Source organism: Biomphalaria glabrata, chromosome 12 (genome assembly GCF_947242115.1).
Source record: "Biomphalaria glabrata chromosome 12, xgBioGlab47.1, whole genome shotgun sequence".
In the NCBI taxonomy this organism is placed as follows: Eukaryota; Metazoa; Mollusca; class Gastropoda; family Planorbidae; genus Biomphalaria; species Biomphalaria glabrata.
Genome location: NC_074722.1, coordinates 20,030,833 through 20,045,878, shown reverse-complemented (window position 1 = coordinate 20,045,878; position 15,046 = coordinate 20,030,833). Strand labels below are relative to the sequence as shown.

The window sequence follows — 15,046 nt, the reverse complement described above, 5'->3', positions numbered from 1 at the left end:
CTTTTAAATTTTTTTTTTTTACTTAATATGATATGGTTAAAGGTGGTACCTTAATTAAGCAAAGAGATAGAATAGTAAGCCTCAAATGTTCATTTTACATGCTTTTATAAGAATAATTTATTTTATTTTAAACAAATAATTTAATGTTGTATTCACAAAGTTGATTCTAGATCTAAAGATTCTTCACAGTCACTTTTCCTTTTGTCCCATTTTGTAATCAAAATTATAAAAAACTTTAACTATTATAAAAATTAAATAGCATTGCATTTGCCTATGATCTTTACCAATTGTAACCTTTTCTGATAACAAACAAAAAGTTATTAAAGTTTAATCATAACATGGGCTAAGTAAATAACTCAATAAGAACATGGAAAATAATCCTGGAGTAAAAAGTTATAGGGACAGATGTTCTTAGTTTCACTCATAATAAAATGAACTATGGCTAGTAATAATAGAAATATAGTATCAACAGAAAAGATTTGATTTAAAAACTCATTTATTTTGTCATGATGAACAGCCATTGTTGTATCAAAATGTATGGAAAAAGACACAGCTCCTAAAATAATGTCAAAGGAATCTGTTTTAATGAAGGTATTTTTAATATGATATTTTAAAGATATTTTTAACTTTAATGTATTTTGTAAATTACATGACACTAAATATATGACACAGTGAATTTATATGGAACATAACAGGAAACCAAATAGATTAATCAAGAGTCACAAGTGTTTAAAAGCCAATAGGATATTAAGAATCTGGTTGTAATGTTTGTGCTAACTGGATTATACATTAATTAGCATTCTACACAATTGGTGTATTAAAATCATTCAAAAGAGAAGAATAGATTACAGACATCTGGTGCAATAGTTATTTAAAGCAAAAACTACTCTTGATCTTGTGCCTTTTCATTACATTACATTTTAAAAATATGTACCTTTAGTTGAGTACATTTAGTTGAGTACATTGAGTCGAGTATATTTGAGCTCATTAGGTTGTGTACATTTGAATACATTGAGTTGAGTACATTTACATAAATGAAAAAGACATACTTTTATAGGTGTGAATTTTTTTGTTTAATGTTTAATAATTACTTGAAAAGCAGTTACTACTAATCAATGATTGACTTGTAAACAAAATCATATTTCTGCTTAGTATATTGTGGACACTCATTTGGATGAAATGTGGGAGAAATATTTAGAAGAAATATTTGAAGAGAACAAACCTCCTGCAAATCCTTATCCCAGTTTTATTACATTTTGTAGAGCTTGTGCTATGAGGTAAGTTATATGAACAATTGTTGTTTAAATAAGAACTCTAAAGATAAAATAGATGGCTGAGGAGAAAACAAAGTCTTTACAATATTAAGTTTCTTGAAATGTTTTTTTAAATTTTTAATTTCATTTTGTTGTTTGTTTGTTCAAAAAATATTTGTCTGTTGTCACAATTGACTGGTTAAAGATGTTATCATTTGACCAGCACAATGTACAGTTTCCTTTTTGTAAATGTCAACAATTTATTATGTTTTTTAACATTATAAACTAGCCTTTAGTTGAGATTCAAATAGAAACATTTAAGTGCTGTAACATTACTCCATTTCCTCCTCCTAATAAGTTATAATACACAATAGTCTCCCCTTAATTCATTGCATCCTTTTCAAAGGAAACATTTTATAACTTTTTGACCTGCATATGTTAAAAACTGTGGCCATGTTACAAACTGTGGCCATGCTACAAACTGCATGTTACAAACTGTGGCCATGTTACAAACTGTGGCCATATTATAAACTGATGTGAATTTAATAAGGGTTAGGAATAAAATGTCATTTACATGAATGATAGTATAACCTGATACTGTCTATCTGTCTGGATTTCATTAGTTTTTTTTAGTTTTATTTAGTATAGTGTTATAATTTGAATATACATTCATGTGACCAGGATGGACTTATGTTTTGAGCAAGAATCAGTTTTGCTTGACCGCCTATTAACAAAGACTGCACAATTAATTGACCAAGAAAATTTTATTTATCAACTTCCTGGTTGTGATGGATGTGGTAAGTCTTTTTGGTTTCCTATACTTTCTTTTCTCTCTTCCTTCTCTTGCTCTCTCTCTCTCTCTTGTTTTCCCTCTAATTTCTCTATTTTGTTTTCCTTTATAGGATCTCTCTATGATTTTCTTTTATTTTTAATGTTTTTCTTTTTATTCCTGATAGTTTAGCTAATTTTATTTTGTAAATTTTTAACTACCAAGGGTATGTTTTAATCAGGACCAGCTACTGCCATAGCTTTATTAGATCCAGGTGGTTATCTCCCTGTAATTCAATGCATCCAAGAAAATCTGATAAACAAGTCTTATTTACAGCGCAAAGGACCTTATAAGGTAAATTTGAGAACCCAAATAAATAAGGATGATTTAAATATAATGCTTTTTACTTTGATTTTTACTGCCTAACTCTGCAGTCTGAGCATACCTGGCTACAGATAGGGAAAATATTTCTCTTCTAAGTAACTTAATTAGTTATCTTTGTTAAGATATTTAAATCTTGGGATGTGGATTTTACTGTTTTCTACTGTAAATACATACACAATAGCCATAAACAAGACCTTTCTTTGTTCCTTTATTTTTGTGGACTTAGCAGCTACTGTTTATTTTTGTATAGTAAATGTTCAATGCTGATTGTAAGGCTTCTGTTATTAAATTACATAACAACATGATTTCATTGATCATGTGCACAAATATGGCTTTGAAACTCTGATTTCCTTCAAGCTTGAATAAGATGATCTAAATCAATAGGGTTTGCACTTATTCTGAGTTACTTCTGTGATTGTTCATCCATTGGCTATTTCTTAGTGTTTTCAAGCCAGAAACTCCAATACTCACAGCTTAATACTGTTAAATCTTTTTAAAAATTCACAGAATGTTTCTGTGCAAATATAAAAACTTTGTAATAATTCTACATCGAGGTTGGAAAATAGAAAATAGAAGCTGTCATTAATATGGCATTGAAAATTCTATGTGAATTCGTTTTTAAATTACAACTAAATTTTTATAAATGAGTTTTAAAAGGTAAAACATTTGTCTATGCATAGGCTATACATTTGGTATAGTAGTTAAAGTTTATGTATAAATCTCTATATTGTTCAAAGTTTATTTTTCTACATAAGTTTTTAACAGTTTAATACTTTTTTTTTCATATCAGTCTAAATTTCTTTCTATCAAGAAAAGTCTTGTACATATCTAAAGATGCATTCATTATAGCTAGAATTTATAACATGTTTTTACATTTGACTTATTAAAATAAAATGGGGACCGATCATTTCTTCCCCGGTCACTTCATCCCCGGTCATTTCATCTCCAATTAAATATTTTTTACTTAGTTATTGGGTAATTGTGCTGTAAGGGCTTTGCTTTTGTATATAAAATGCTTATTTAGATGCTTTTTGATATGTTATTATAGTGTATAACCCCTACTCTCTTCATACTTGTTGAGAAATGAAATTATATATGTAAATAAGTAGATATATTGTAATACGGAGTTTGTATTTAGTTATATTGTTTCTGTTGTATTGTTTCTGTTATATTGTTTCTGTTGTATGGATGTCAATATTATCTTGCGCCTATTGCTTGATGTAATGATCAAAGGCCAAGGTGTGGTGAAAGTTGGGAAAAATCTTTTAAGAGATAGACGTATGATTTGAATAATTATGATCATGCTGCTCTGCGCTCATAATTTATCATCAAAGGCCAAAGTGTGGTGGAAGTAGTGGAAAATATTGTAAGAGATGAGAACGATTAGACTACTTCTGATCTTGCTGCTGATAACTTATCTCATGACGGCCATCTTTCACTTTATTTGTCAATCGTCCTTTCTTAAAGACTACAGCACCGCTAAGATCATCCGATGGTTCTACACTATTTACCAGCAAGGCGGACATACTAAATCGCTGGACAAAACACTACAGTATGCTGTTTGGTGATAAAAGGCACATATGGGAGGAATCGCTGGCAAATGTCCCTCAGAAAACTATAAGAGAGGAGCTCGACGACCGACCGACATCTGAAGAAATTGAAACTGCAATATCTAAGCTCAAAAAACACAAGGCACCTGGCTCTGATGGACTTCCCGCTGAAATATTTAAAATGGGTGGTGTCGCCCTTACCAAGAGGCTAACAGACTTGTTCGCTCTATGCTGGGAGAAGTGCGTGGTCCCACCTGAACTTCCGAATTCCGTAATCATATCCCTATACAAAAAGGGTGACAAGTCAAACTAGAACCCTTCTATATGGCTATGAGACATGGACACTATATAAAAAACAACTAAGACTTCTTGAGCGCTTTCACCATGCGCTCCATCATGGACATACGGTGGCAGGACCGTGAACACCGGTATGGACAGTGTAGAGGGACTCCTTATGGTCCGTTAGCTACGCTGGGCAGGGCACGTATCCCGTATGGGAGACGAACGTATGCCAAAGGCAGTCTTTTTTGGTGAGCTAAAAGGTGGTCGACGTAACAGAGGCGCCCCACAGAAACGCTTCAAAGACCAGCTTAGGCGTCAACTTTCCTTAGCTGACATAGAAGAGAGCACCTGGCTGAGAGACAGCTGGAGGTCACTCACGAAGGACACAGGATACACATTTGAGACCAAAAGAAAATCTGCTGCCGAAGACAAACGCAGACGATGAAAAGAAATTTAAATCGACCACCTGCAGACAATGGTTATACTTGCCCTGGATGTGGCAAAATATGCAGGTCACAGCTGGGGCAGCGCAGCCACGGGAAATATTGTATTCCTCATTAATCTTCGGACTCGAAGACAAGCCTTATTAGGTAGACAAGCCAAAATGTATTTAATGTGGCTAAAGATGCTATATCAAGACCAAAAATTCTTCTTGTTATAAGTGTATAAATATAAATGTTTTCAATTAAATTGTTCATCCTTTAAGTATAAGTATTTTGTTGTTTGTATATATTGTTTATTTAAATTAGTATTTCTTTACATACAAACATTTATTGTTTAGATTGGTATCTGCCTGGGACTGACAGGGCCTTCAGCTCTCTATGGCAAAATGTCCCCCTACTTGACACAGCTTGACCTAGATGAGCACTATTATATTCAGGGTCCTAGTGGCTGTGAGACAGATGCAGCACAGCTCTTTGCTGTTATGGGTAAAATGTCACATTTTATTTCAATCCTATTTTAACTTTTGTTCCTATTTCTATCCTTTGTTCTCAAATTCTATCAAAGTGGTATAATTTTCAATACAAAAGTATGCTGTGGTGTCATTACTTACAATTGGTGTTAAGAATGTTTAAAAGTATGTTTGAATTATTTGCTTTTCATTAATTAAAAAAAAACTAATGTACACAAGAAACATCATTGAACTAAAAGATCATTTCATGTAGCTTACAATTTTTCTTTACCATATTATAAACCTTAAAAAAAAGATAAAAGTAGCAAATGTTTATAATTATTTTATTTTCACTTATCAATTACATTTTTAAAATTTCAAAGTATGAAAATAGTTACTTTTCACATCACCCTTACAGGCTTCAAAATTGATTTAAAATAAATAAAAGTATTTTTATTCTCAGCTAATCATATAATTAAATATATTTCAAATTTAATTTTTTTTAGAATAATATCCTAAACTTATAGCCTACATGTAATGGAGATTTAATTTAAAAAATGTTTACTTATCAGACATATTTTTATTTAATAGTTCAAAAACATATTTGGGAAATTGTTACTGACAACAAAGTTCCTATCCTTGGTGTTTTTCTTGGCAAAGACAGAACTCGCTGGTCTTGGGAACAAGTTATAAATAAAAAAATGGGTTTTTTCAATGAGGTTGAGATGGTAGTGTTGAGGAAGGAGCCTGTCTATCTTAAGGTTAGTTGATTCAAAGCTCTGGAAAAATTTGATGTTATTATAAGTAGATTTCTCAATATCATTATTGAGTGTTCAAAAATATAAGCACTTTTAAATGTTATAAAATAAAAATGTAATGAAAAAAAATCATATAAAGATTTATTCATTGAGATCAGTATAAATGTATGATTATATCAATAGAAATGTATCATTAGATCAATAGAGATGTATCATTAGATCAATAGAAATGTAATATTAGATCAATAGAAATGTATGATTAGATCAATAGAAATGTATGATTAGATCAATAGAAATGTATGATTAGATCAATAGAAATGTATAATTAGATCAATAGAAAAGTATAATTAGATCAATAGAAATGTATGATTAGATCAATAGAAATGTATAATTAGATCAATAGAAATATATGATTAGATCAATAGAAATGTATGAGTCTACTGATAGCCTACCACTTTGTGACTCCAACATGTATTTTATGTGTTAGAGCAGAGGTTCTCAAACTTTTTTGACCCGAGGACCCCTTTATATAGTCAAAACTGCCACTGACCCCAAAGTGAAAAAGCTACTTAAATGCATAGTATATATGTAACAAATTAAAAAAAAAACAACAATTTGTTGAAGGAGTTTTATTAAGATGAAACTTTTTGTTTAAACTGTCAAATGAATGTGAGGTGTATGAGATTTTATGAGTGTATTTATGCCAGTCTCACTGAACACACATTGTGAGTTGGTTTCTTTTATTTGTGATGAGTTTTATTACAGCAATTAATCCACATTGTACCAAATAAGAAGATGGGAAAGCAGTCAACAACTTCTTTACAATGGCCCATAATGCAAGATAAAACTTTGGGTATGTTTTTGAAACCAGAAGTTGTGGTCTCTATGTTTACACATTGGTTTTAGTTTCTCATTTGTGGATATTTCAAGAAGCTACTCCTGCATTTGTATACATTCATCTGTAATTGGTCTATTGCAACTGGGATCTCTTGGACAGCCACATATCAGAAAGAGGAGCACTAGAGCTAGCATCTACCATATTAATAGACTGAACAGCCTGATTGTCTTCATGAATGATGCCTGGACCGTTCTTGTAAATCTCAACAACAGCAAGGTAACATTTCTCCAACAGATCACAGGCCACATTGAATTAGAAAGCAATGAAAAAGCAGACATATTGGCATAATATGGGAAAACAACTAAACAATCTGAATTCCCTCTCTACCCAGAAGAAATGAGTTGAAGAAATGGATCAGGTCTCACACAAGATAAAAGATGCCTATTAAAAGCTGCCCTCACATGACCAACATTAAATATTTTGTCTCAGAACACAACACATGTTCCGGAAGATAAAAATATAGATTAATGAGATTTGTACTTGTGGAGCTTCACCAAAGAATAATGACCATGTCCTTCAAAGCTGCATACAACACATCCCCCCCCAATAGAACAAAAATAATAATCTATGATTGGGATCTGAGTTTGTTCACGCTCAAAAGGGCTCAATACCCAGTCAGTTTAGGGGAAGTTGATTATTATTCAGATTATCTGATGGGATAAGCTGTCTTTTAGTGAAGAGGTTATTTTAATTTTCTACAATTTTCAACTTTCTGCCAACCCCCATCAGTCACCTCACAAACTAATGGGGTTCTGTGGACCCCAGTTTGAGAACCACTGTGTTAGAGAATACAATCAAAAACGAAGTTAATATGTGGGCAACATCCATATTGAACACAATATTTTTTTCTGCTTTTAGATATAGTTTATTTTTACAGCATTCTTTTTCATTTTAGATGAAGAAACTATTTTTTTAGTGTCTTAATTTTAAAGTCTAAAATAAAATTAATAATATAATTATAGTTTAAAGCTTTATATTATTTTTTTATAGTGTTATTTTATGATGGATGGTTGGAGATATGTACCTGTCGTAAAACAGTTTCTTTTACATTACATGCAAGGAGAGGGAGACCTTGAGTAAGTTATGAAAGAAAATAAAATTTATTGGATACTCTTTTGTTTTATTAAATGTATCAAAATTTTAATGTAATACTTATTTCATCATCATCAACCTTCTTTGCATTCCTAATGGAACATAGGGCCTCATTAAAAACAAGCCACTGTCCACGGTCTCTTGCTAGTTTTTTTAATGGCTTCTCATCTCTTTCCTGTCCTCTCAGCTTCATCTAGTAACTATCTTGATTCGCCATAATCTTTTTGGTCTTCCTCTAGGTCTTGTGCCCTGGGGGTTCCTCTCAAAGGCCTGTCTAGAACTGTTGTTGGTATCTTTTCTAAGGGTGTGATCAATCCATCTCCACTTTCTCTATAAGGTCTGCACCTTTATATTTTTCTGTCCACCCATCTGGTATAGTTTGGCGTTTTATATTTTGTCGTAATACTTATTTAGTAAATAATAATTGTAACTTTTTTAAAGTGTACAAATAAAATATAAAATGCACTAACACTAATAGTTTTTGTTGCAATTCAAATTCTACTCTGTTTCCAATGTTTAAAAGTTACTTTGATATGATGTTCAAATAACATTAAATTAGAAGCAAGTAATTAAGTTTGTTACTTTTCAGAAATCAACTGTTTTATCAGGATGACCCCATTCAATTTTATACAACTGTCTTCTCTACTCCAGAAAGAGTAAGTAACTCCAACAAAATTATTTTTCCTATATATTTTATTTTATCAATATATTTAAGACACTGTTTTGATGTGTATGTTTGTATAAGATGCTTCATTCCAGGCTGCCTTTCATTATCAAAATGGTGGGCCAATCAGGGGAGGAAATCCATTAAGCTCATCTAACATGAAATCAGTGATAATGTTTTTGGATGAAAAATTGATGAAACTTCGGGATATGTCGGATTTTATGGAAGTTCATAGACTTTTGCTATACAGATCTCTTATATCTGATGTAAGTTTTTAAAAATTGTATTGTCTGGTTTCATGCACATAGGCCTCTGATTTGTGGGAACTTTCCACAGGACTCAAAAAAAAAAACATTTTTTAGAAAAAAAAAATGCAAAACATGGATCCAATCTGAAACATGGCAGAACTTCATGGCTCTAGTTGGATCCAATCTGAAACATGGCAGAACTTCATGGCTCTAGTTGGATCCAATCTGAAACATGGCAGAACTTCATGGCTCTAGTTGGATCCAATCTGAAACATGGCAGAACTTCATGGCTCTAGTTGGATCCAATCTGAAACATGGCAGAACTTCATGGCTCTAGTTGGATCCAATCTGAAACATGGCAGAACTTCATGGCTCTAGTTGGATCCAATCTGAAACATGGCAGAACTTCATGGCTCTAGTTGGATCCAATCTGAAACATGGCAGAACTTCATGGCTCTATGTCTACTAGACTAGCTCTAGTTGGATCCAATCTGAAACATGGCAGAACTTCATGGCTCTAGTTGGATCCAATCTGAAACATGGCAGAACTTCATGGCTCTATGTCTACTAGACTAGCTCTAGTTGGATCCAATCTGAAACATGGCAGAACTTCATGGCTCTAGTTGGATCCAATCTGAAACATGGCAGAACTTCATGGCTCTATGTCTACTAGACTAGCTCTAGTTGGATCCAATCTGAAACATGGCAGAACTTCATGGCTCTATGTCTACTAGACTAGCTCTAGTTGGATCCAATCTGAAACATGGCAGAACTTCATGGCTCTATGTCTACTAGACTAGCTCTAGTTGGATCCAATCTGAAACATGGCAGAACTTCATGGCTCTATGTCTACTAGACTAGCTCTAGTTGGATCCAATCTGAAACATGGCAGAACTTCATGGCTCTATGTCTACTAGACTAGCTCTATAAGTCTTTACTATGATTAAAGGTTTATTCATGAATCTACTTGTTAGAAGACCATTGTTTCTTCCTTTTGGTAAAATGTTATTTCTAGTTTGGTGGTCATGAATCATCCATGAAGTAGGCCTATATTTATGCTATCAGCGCTATATGAATTTGGCTTGTTTGTTAATTTAGATATAGATACAGAAAGTTTTATAATTCATTGCATATTTTTCAGTCTTAATCTTTTTGTTTGTTCTATTTCATTTGAGGCCACCTCTATTCACGTTATCTAGGGCTTCCAATTACCTAAATGCTTTAGTATCTTTTTTTTTTACACATTCATATTTTTATAATAACTTCATGACATTTTGTCCTGCCCATATTAATCATTCTTTTTCTTTCTTTGTTTTGTTCTTTTATAAATATATTTATTTATAAGGTTGTTTTTTTTTAGAATACTGACCACATAGCAGAAGCTTGGCACATGTTTCACAGCATAGCTGGTCAAGCAGACTATGCTGCCACTTTGGCACAATCCTTAGCAGAATTGGTGGAATTTGAAATGGAATTTTCAAAGTTTCTTTTAGTGGAGAGGTCAGATGCTGAAGGATCTCATCAAGATAGTAAAACTGAAGATGTAAGTGACATTCTTAAATATAGAATCTCTCATTTTATTCTTTGTTCTCTTATTTCTTAAAGTAGCATTTTAAATGCCTATGCATTATTTCTTTAAAGTCATTTATTTTAGTAACAAAATTCTATTATTTATAAATATTTTTGATCTTCTCTACAAAAAGGGTCCATTAAATTTTGGAGCTTTAAATGCCATGTTGAGAGCTCTCATAGAAAAAGCTGATATTGTTGCTGGCTGGAAGGTCTCAATGGCAGCTTCGAGTATGCCAGAATTCATCAAATCTAAGATCAACAGTGTTACAGAGACAGACTCTAGAACAGGGAACATTTATCCAATCATCAATGAAACTGTGAGTTTAAAAAAATCAACTTTTAGAAAATTTTTAGTAACCTAATAGTGAAATGGAAAAAAACTAAACAAAATACAACAGTATCTTAGGATTCTTTGGTTAAAAACGTTTGAGGTATTACCTACCACAGGGACATTTTCATAGTTGTAGTGTATCCAGTGTTTAGAAGGTTTAGATAAAAATGATAAATATGTATTATCAACTTGAAATTACTATAATGTTTATGTGTAATACTGTTATGATAGTCAATCTAGCTATCTGTAAATTGTGCCGATGTGCTTAAACTCAAAACTACAACTCTAAGTTAAATTTAAAATATTGAAATGATCTATGATAAAATTTGCTTTGATAAAACAAAGAAAAAAGGAAAACTGAGCTTGAAAAAAATGATTTCACTGTGTTAAAGTCATTAGTGGGCTATGTTTTCTGGTTATGATCAATATCTCCTCAACAGACAGTAGAAGTGATGGAAGAACTTCAGAATATGCTTCTCAGCATTAAAACAAGCTCCAGCTGTGATGTTCACAACATGAGTGACAATGCTTTAATTACATTTCTAGAGATTGAGAAAAATGAGCATCAACGCCCTGTAAGTGTTGAATCACAACTTCTCAATGACCATCAGTTGTTTCTACACAGGCCACGAGCAGGGCAGAATATTTTAGAGGATGATCTTTTGTATCGACCTAGGCCACAGCAAATGTTTAAACCCAAAGTAGAATTTTAGCACATTTTTCTGAAATAAAAATGAACTATTGTAAGTATATATACATAAGTTTATAAACATCAACACATACAGTTTGAGCCATGGATAATTAACTTAAGATTTTATTTGTTAACAAATATTTTTCTGCTATAATTTCAACAATTATTAATTAAATCAATTTAACACATTTTTTAAAATACCTTTACTAAGTGAGGTAGAATGGCTTAAAGTTTGAATCTATGAATTTGAAATTCTTTTATCTCATCTTAGACAAATAAATTACATTGGACTGCAATTACTGATTATATCATTAAAATTAGGCCGCAAAGATTACGATTGCTTAAAAAATATCCTCATTTAATGTTAGCAAAAAGGCCTAGTCATGTTTATCACGCTCACATCTGCAGTATTTTAAGTTTTAATATCACTGCCTGGTGTCGCAATCTGAACATTAATAAAAAAAATATTTATTTAAAAAAAACAAAGCTTATATGAAGTGAAGTTGTATCAATAAGTTTGGAGCAGTCATGTAATTACATTTGTAATAGATCTAGACCAACAACAATAAATCTGTATGATTAATAATATTTTTACCAATTGTTTTTGTTTAGCGCTATTTCATGCTTTTAGCTTTGCCAATACGCTGTGATCCTATCACTTATCTGGACCAGTTGGGAAAAAGAAAGGGATTGGAGATCTGGGTGGATTTTACCATAATTGGTTTTTAAAAGCATTAACAAAAAAAAAAAAGGGTGAACGACCTGAATTCAGTCATGGCTCATGCCTCCTCTGGCCGATGTGTTCACCACTCTGCTAGTGAGCTACTTATGACTAGAGAAGATTGTAGAGTTAGATATTGTTTCAATTTATGTAGAGTTATAGATTGTTTCAATTTAGAGCGGAAACCTATAAATCCTAAATGTTGCTAGCAAAAAGCAAACCCCATTTGAGCAACTGTTTGAGAAAAACATTCATAAGAAAGCTAAGATTTTAGAAATAAAAAATTCCCTTTGGGTCAAGATTTTGTGATTTTACCATCACAAAAGATACAAGACACTGATAGCATAGACAAACAGACACAAAAACTCTTTTGTTCCCCTGCATGCAATCAAATCATTAAATACAATTCAACTATCTGATATAAACTTTCACATGTAAATTTTGAGTGAGTCTGGTGTGAATGTAAATTTTGGTTTTCTATAGTTATAATGTTTTGTTTGATGTAATGCACAAATCCTCATGGATCATAAATATTATTACCGTATTATATGTTATCTAGGTGAGGTAGAATGGCTTGAGGCTTGAATCTATGTCTAGGAAACTCTTTTATCTCATCTATTTAATTATTATTCAAAGACTTATAATACTTATTAGTGTTATATATATATATATATTTTAATTTTATGTTTGAATCTAACATAGGTAAGTTATTTTGAACAAGATATAAACATTAATTAGAAATTAGAAAACCATGAGATGTAAAATAGATCATAAATATATATAAGAGAAATATGGCAAATGTTAACAAGTTTAAATCTAAAAGTTATATATATATAATTATATATAATTGAAATTTGTCCAAACAAATGGAAATTCCATTTGACTGTATTATCCACCTCAGCATTACTACTATACCAATATATGAACAACATTCACACACACAGACACACACAACCAGTGATGAAGGATGACCTTCCAACACTCTGACTGAAAGTGGGATAAAGTTTTTAAATCTTTTTGTTTTTTCCCTAAAAGAAAGGAGATGACCACTTCGTCCAGATCTGATGTAACAGTGGTTTAATGGTACAGATTATCTTTAAGAATTATGTGTTTTCGAAAGGCATCTTTAGTGAACAAAGTCTTCAAGAGATGGTAGCTGTGTTTGAATGATATACGATTCTTTTTTAATTAGTTTATTTACTGTGTTTGAGTTATATACAATGCTTTTTAATTACTTTATTTAGTCTATATGTCTTTGTGCCAGTGAAGTATTACCATGCTAGCAGGTGAATGTTACTGTACAGAAAAGTTTAATTATTGTTTTGTTGATTACAATTTTTTTTTTAGCTTTCTGAGATAGAAGAGTCATTGATGAATTTTTGTGTAAAGATTTTGACAGTGTTCACTCCAGCTTGATGTTGATGGTTGCACCTAGGTATTTCTATTCTTACACTTGCTCTATGGTTTGGTTGTTGATCTGAATTTCTTCATGATGGCCTTTATGTTTCCTAAAATCTACAATCATTTCTTTAGTTTTCTAAACATTTAAAATTAGAAAGTTGTTTATACACTATTGGTAAAGAGTTAATTGTAGAATGGTACAAATTGTCGTCACCTGCAATAAGGCTGATGATGACTGTGTCATCAACAAATTTGTGGATGTGGATATCAACTGATGTCTCCAGTCATTGGTGTAAATGGTATTCAGTACTGCTGAAAGAATGCACCCCTGCAGTGCTCACATCTCTAGTGCCTGACACATGCCTGTTCACTTTTGCATATTGTAGGCATTTAATCAGAAAGTTTAGAACCCAAGTTTGCATGTATTTGCTAACATTCACGTCAATGGCAAATGTTTACAAGTTTAAAACTGAAAGTGCAAAAGCTTTTTTTTTTTTTTTTTTTTTTTCAATTTCAACCAAATCCTCTGTTAAAAAAAAAGTAATTAAAGAGCTTGACTGCTGCAATAAGAGTTTGAAATATGATTCCTCCAGACCATTTTACAGTGGAGTTAAATAAAATTTTATTTCCAGTGGATTAATTATTTGTTTCATAACAATAATAATCTTGATTACTCTTGAGGAAGTTTTTCTTTCAATTAAACAATATTACACATAATACATTCTCTTAGAGCTAATTCATTATACAAGAGCATACAAATTATAAGTTCAATCCAATTTTACTTAAAAAAAATTACATGCAAAATTTGTGTACATATAAGCATAAGATTATATTTAATTATTTAATTCTTAAGTGAGGGAAAGAATTTTTGTGTCTTGTTTTCAGTAATCAGTGTCTTGTAATGTTAACATCGTGATCCAGAGGATGCTATAATATATGTGATCCAGAGGATGTTATTATGTAATCCAGAGGGTGTTATTATGTTTTAAACTTTATAACTTTTTAAATTATGTAATTAGCAATGTGAAAGACATTTTTTTGAATGTTGGTTCATAACTAGCAACAAGTTGTAATCAAGATTGATATTTTGATTTCAATATGTTGCTTGCTTTGCAAAGTGACACAATTTTTTCATTGTAACTTTCAGTTCAAATACAAATTGGATGAAACAGTTATTAATAAAATATTAGACATTTTGTTGCTCTCTAAAATCTTTGATTTTCATCTCTTTGTTGATAATTCAATAATCTGAAGTAGAGACTTAAAAAGCCTGACACCTAAGTCCCTATTAACATAACTTCTAATGGGTACCTGGCATTCTCTTGGGAAGTAGAGATGGTTGCTGGCAACAATTCTCAATCAAATTATTGGCTACTGAAATTGAAAGAGGGGGGGGGGGGGAGAGAGAAAGACCCTATGTAACTTTATTTAACACTTTTTGTTATATTTTGATGTGACACAGTCATTTTCTAAAAAAACATATTTAGTTTTTTCTAAGTTTCTTTATGCTATGGTACAATCACTTTTGGGAGGGGGTATC

General features: G+C 31.6%; 1 protein-coding gene across 4 annotated transcripts in view; it reads left to right on the top strand.

Annotated features, from left to right (window-relative positions):
* LOC106074157 (uncharacterized) overlaps positions 1–14,702 on the top strand; it is a 36,434-nt gene extending 21,732 nt beyond the window's left edge. For 3 of the 4 annotated variants that reach the window (XM_056005605.1, XM_013234888.2, XM_013234886.2), the window contains 12 exons: positions 518–591; positions 1,153–1,277; positions 1,935–2,050; positions 2,264–2,376; positions 5,020–5,167; positions 5,722–5,891; positions 7,777–7,862; positions 8,468–8,534; positions 8,638–8,808; positions 10,151–10,333; positions 10,494–10,679; positions 11,134–14,702. In XM_056005605.1, coding sequence (XP_055861580.1) covers positions 518–591; positions 1,153–1,277; positions 1,935–2,050; positions 2,264–2,376; positions 5,020–5,167; positions 5,722–5,891; positions 7,777–7,862; positions 8,468–8,534; positions 8,638–8,808; positions 10,151–10,333; positions 10,494–10,679; positions 11,134–11,406 — 1,712 coding nt within the window. In that variant the 3' untranslated portion in view covers positions 11,407–14,702. The remainder of the gene's footprint in view (positions 1–517; positions 592–1,152; positions 1,278–1,934; positions 2,051–2,263; positions 2,377–5,019; positions 5,168–5,721; positions 5,892–7,776; positions 7,863–8,467; positions 8,535–8,637; positions 8,809–10,150; positions 10,334–10,493; positions 10,680–11,133) is intronic. The other variant, XM_056005604.1, reaches the window with a different exon arrangement.
* Positions 14,703–15,046: the final 344 nt, after the last annotated feature.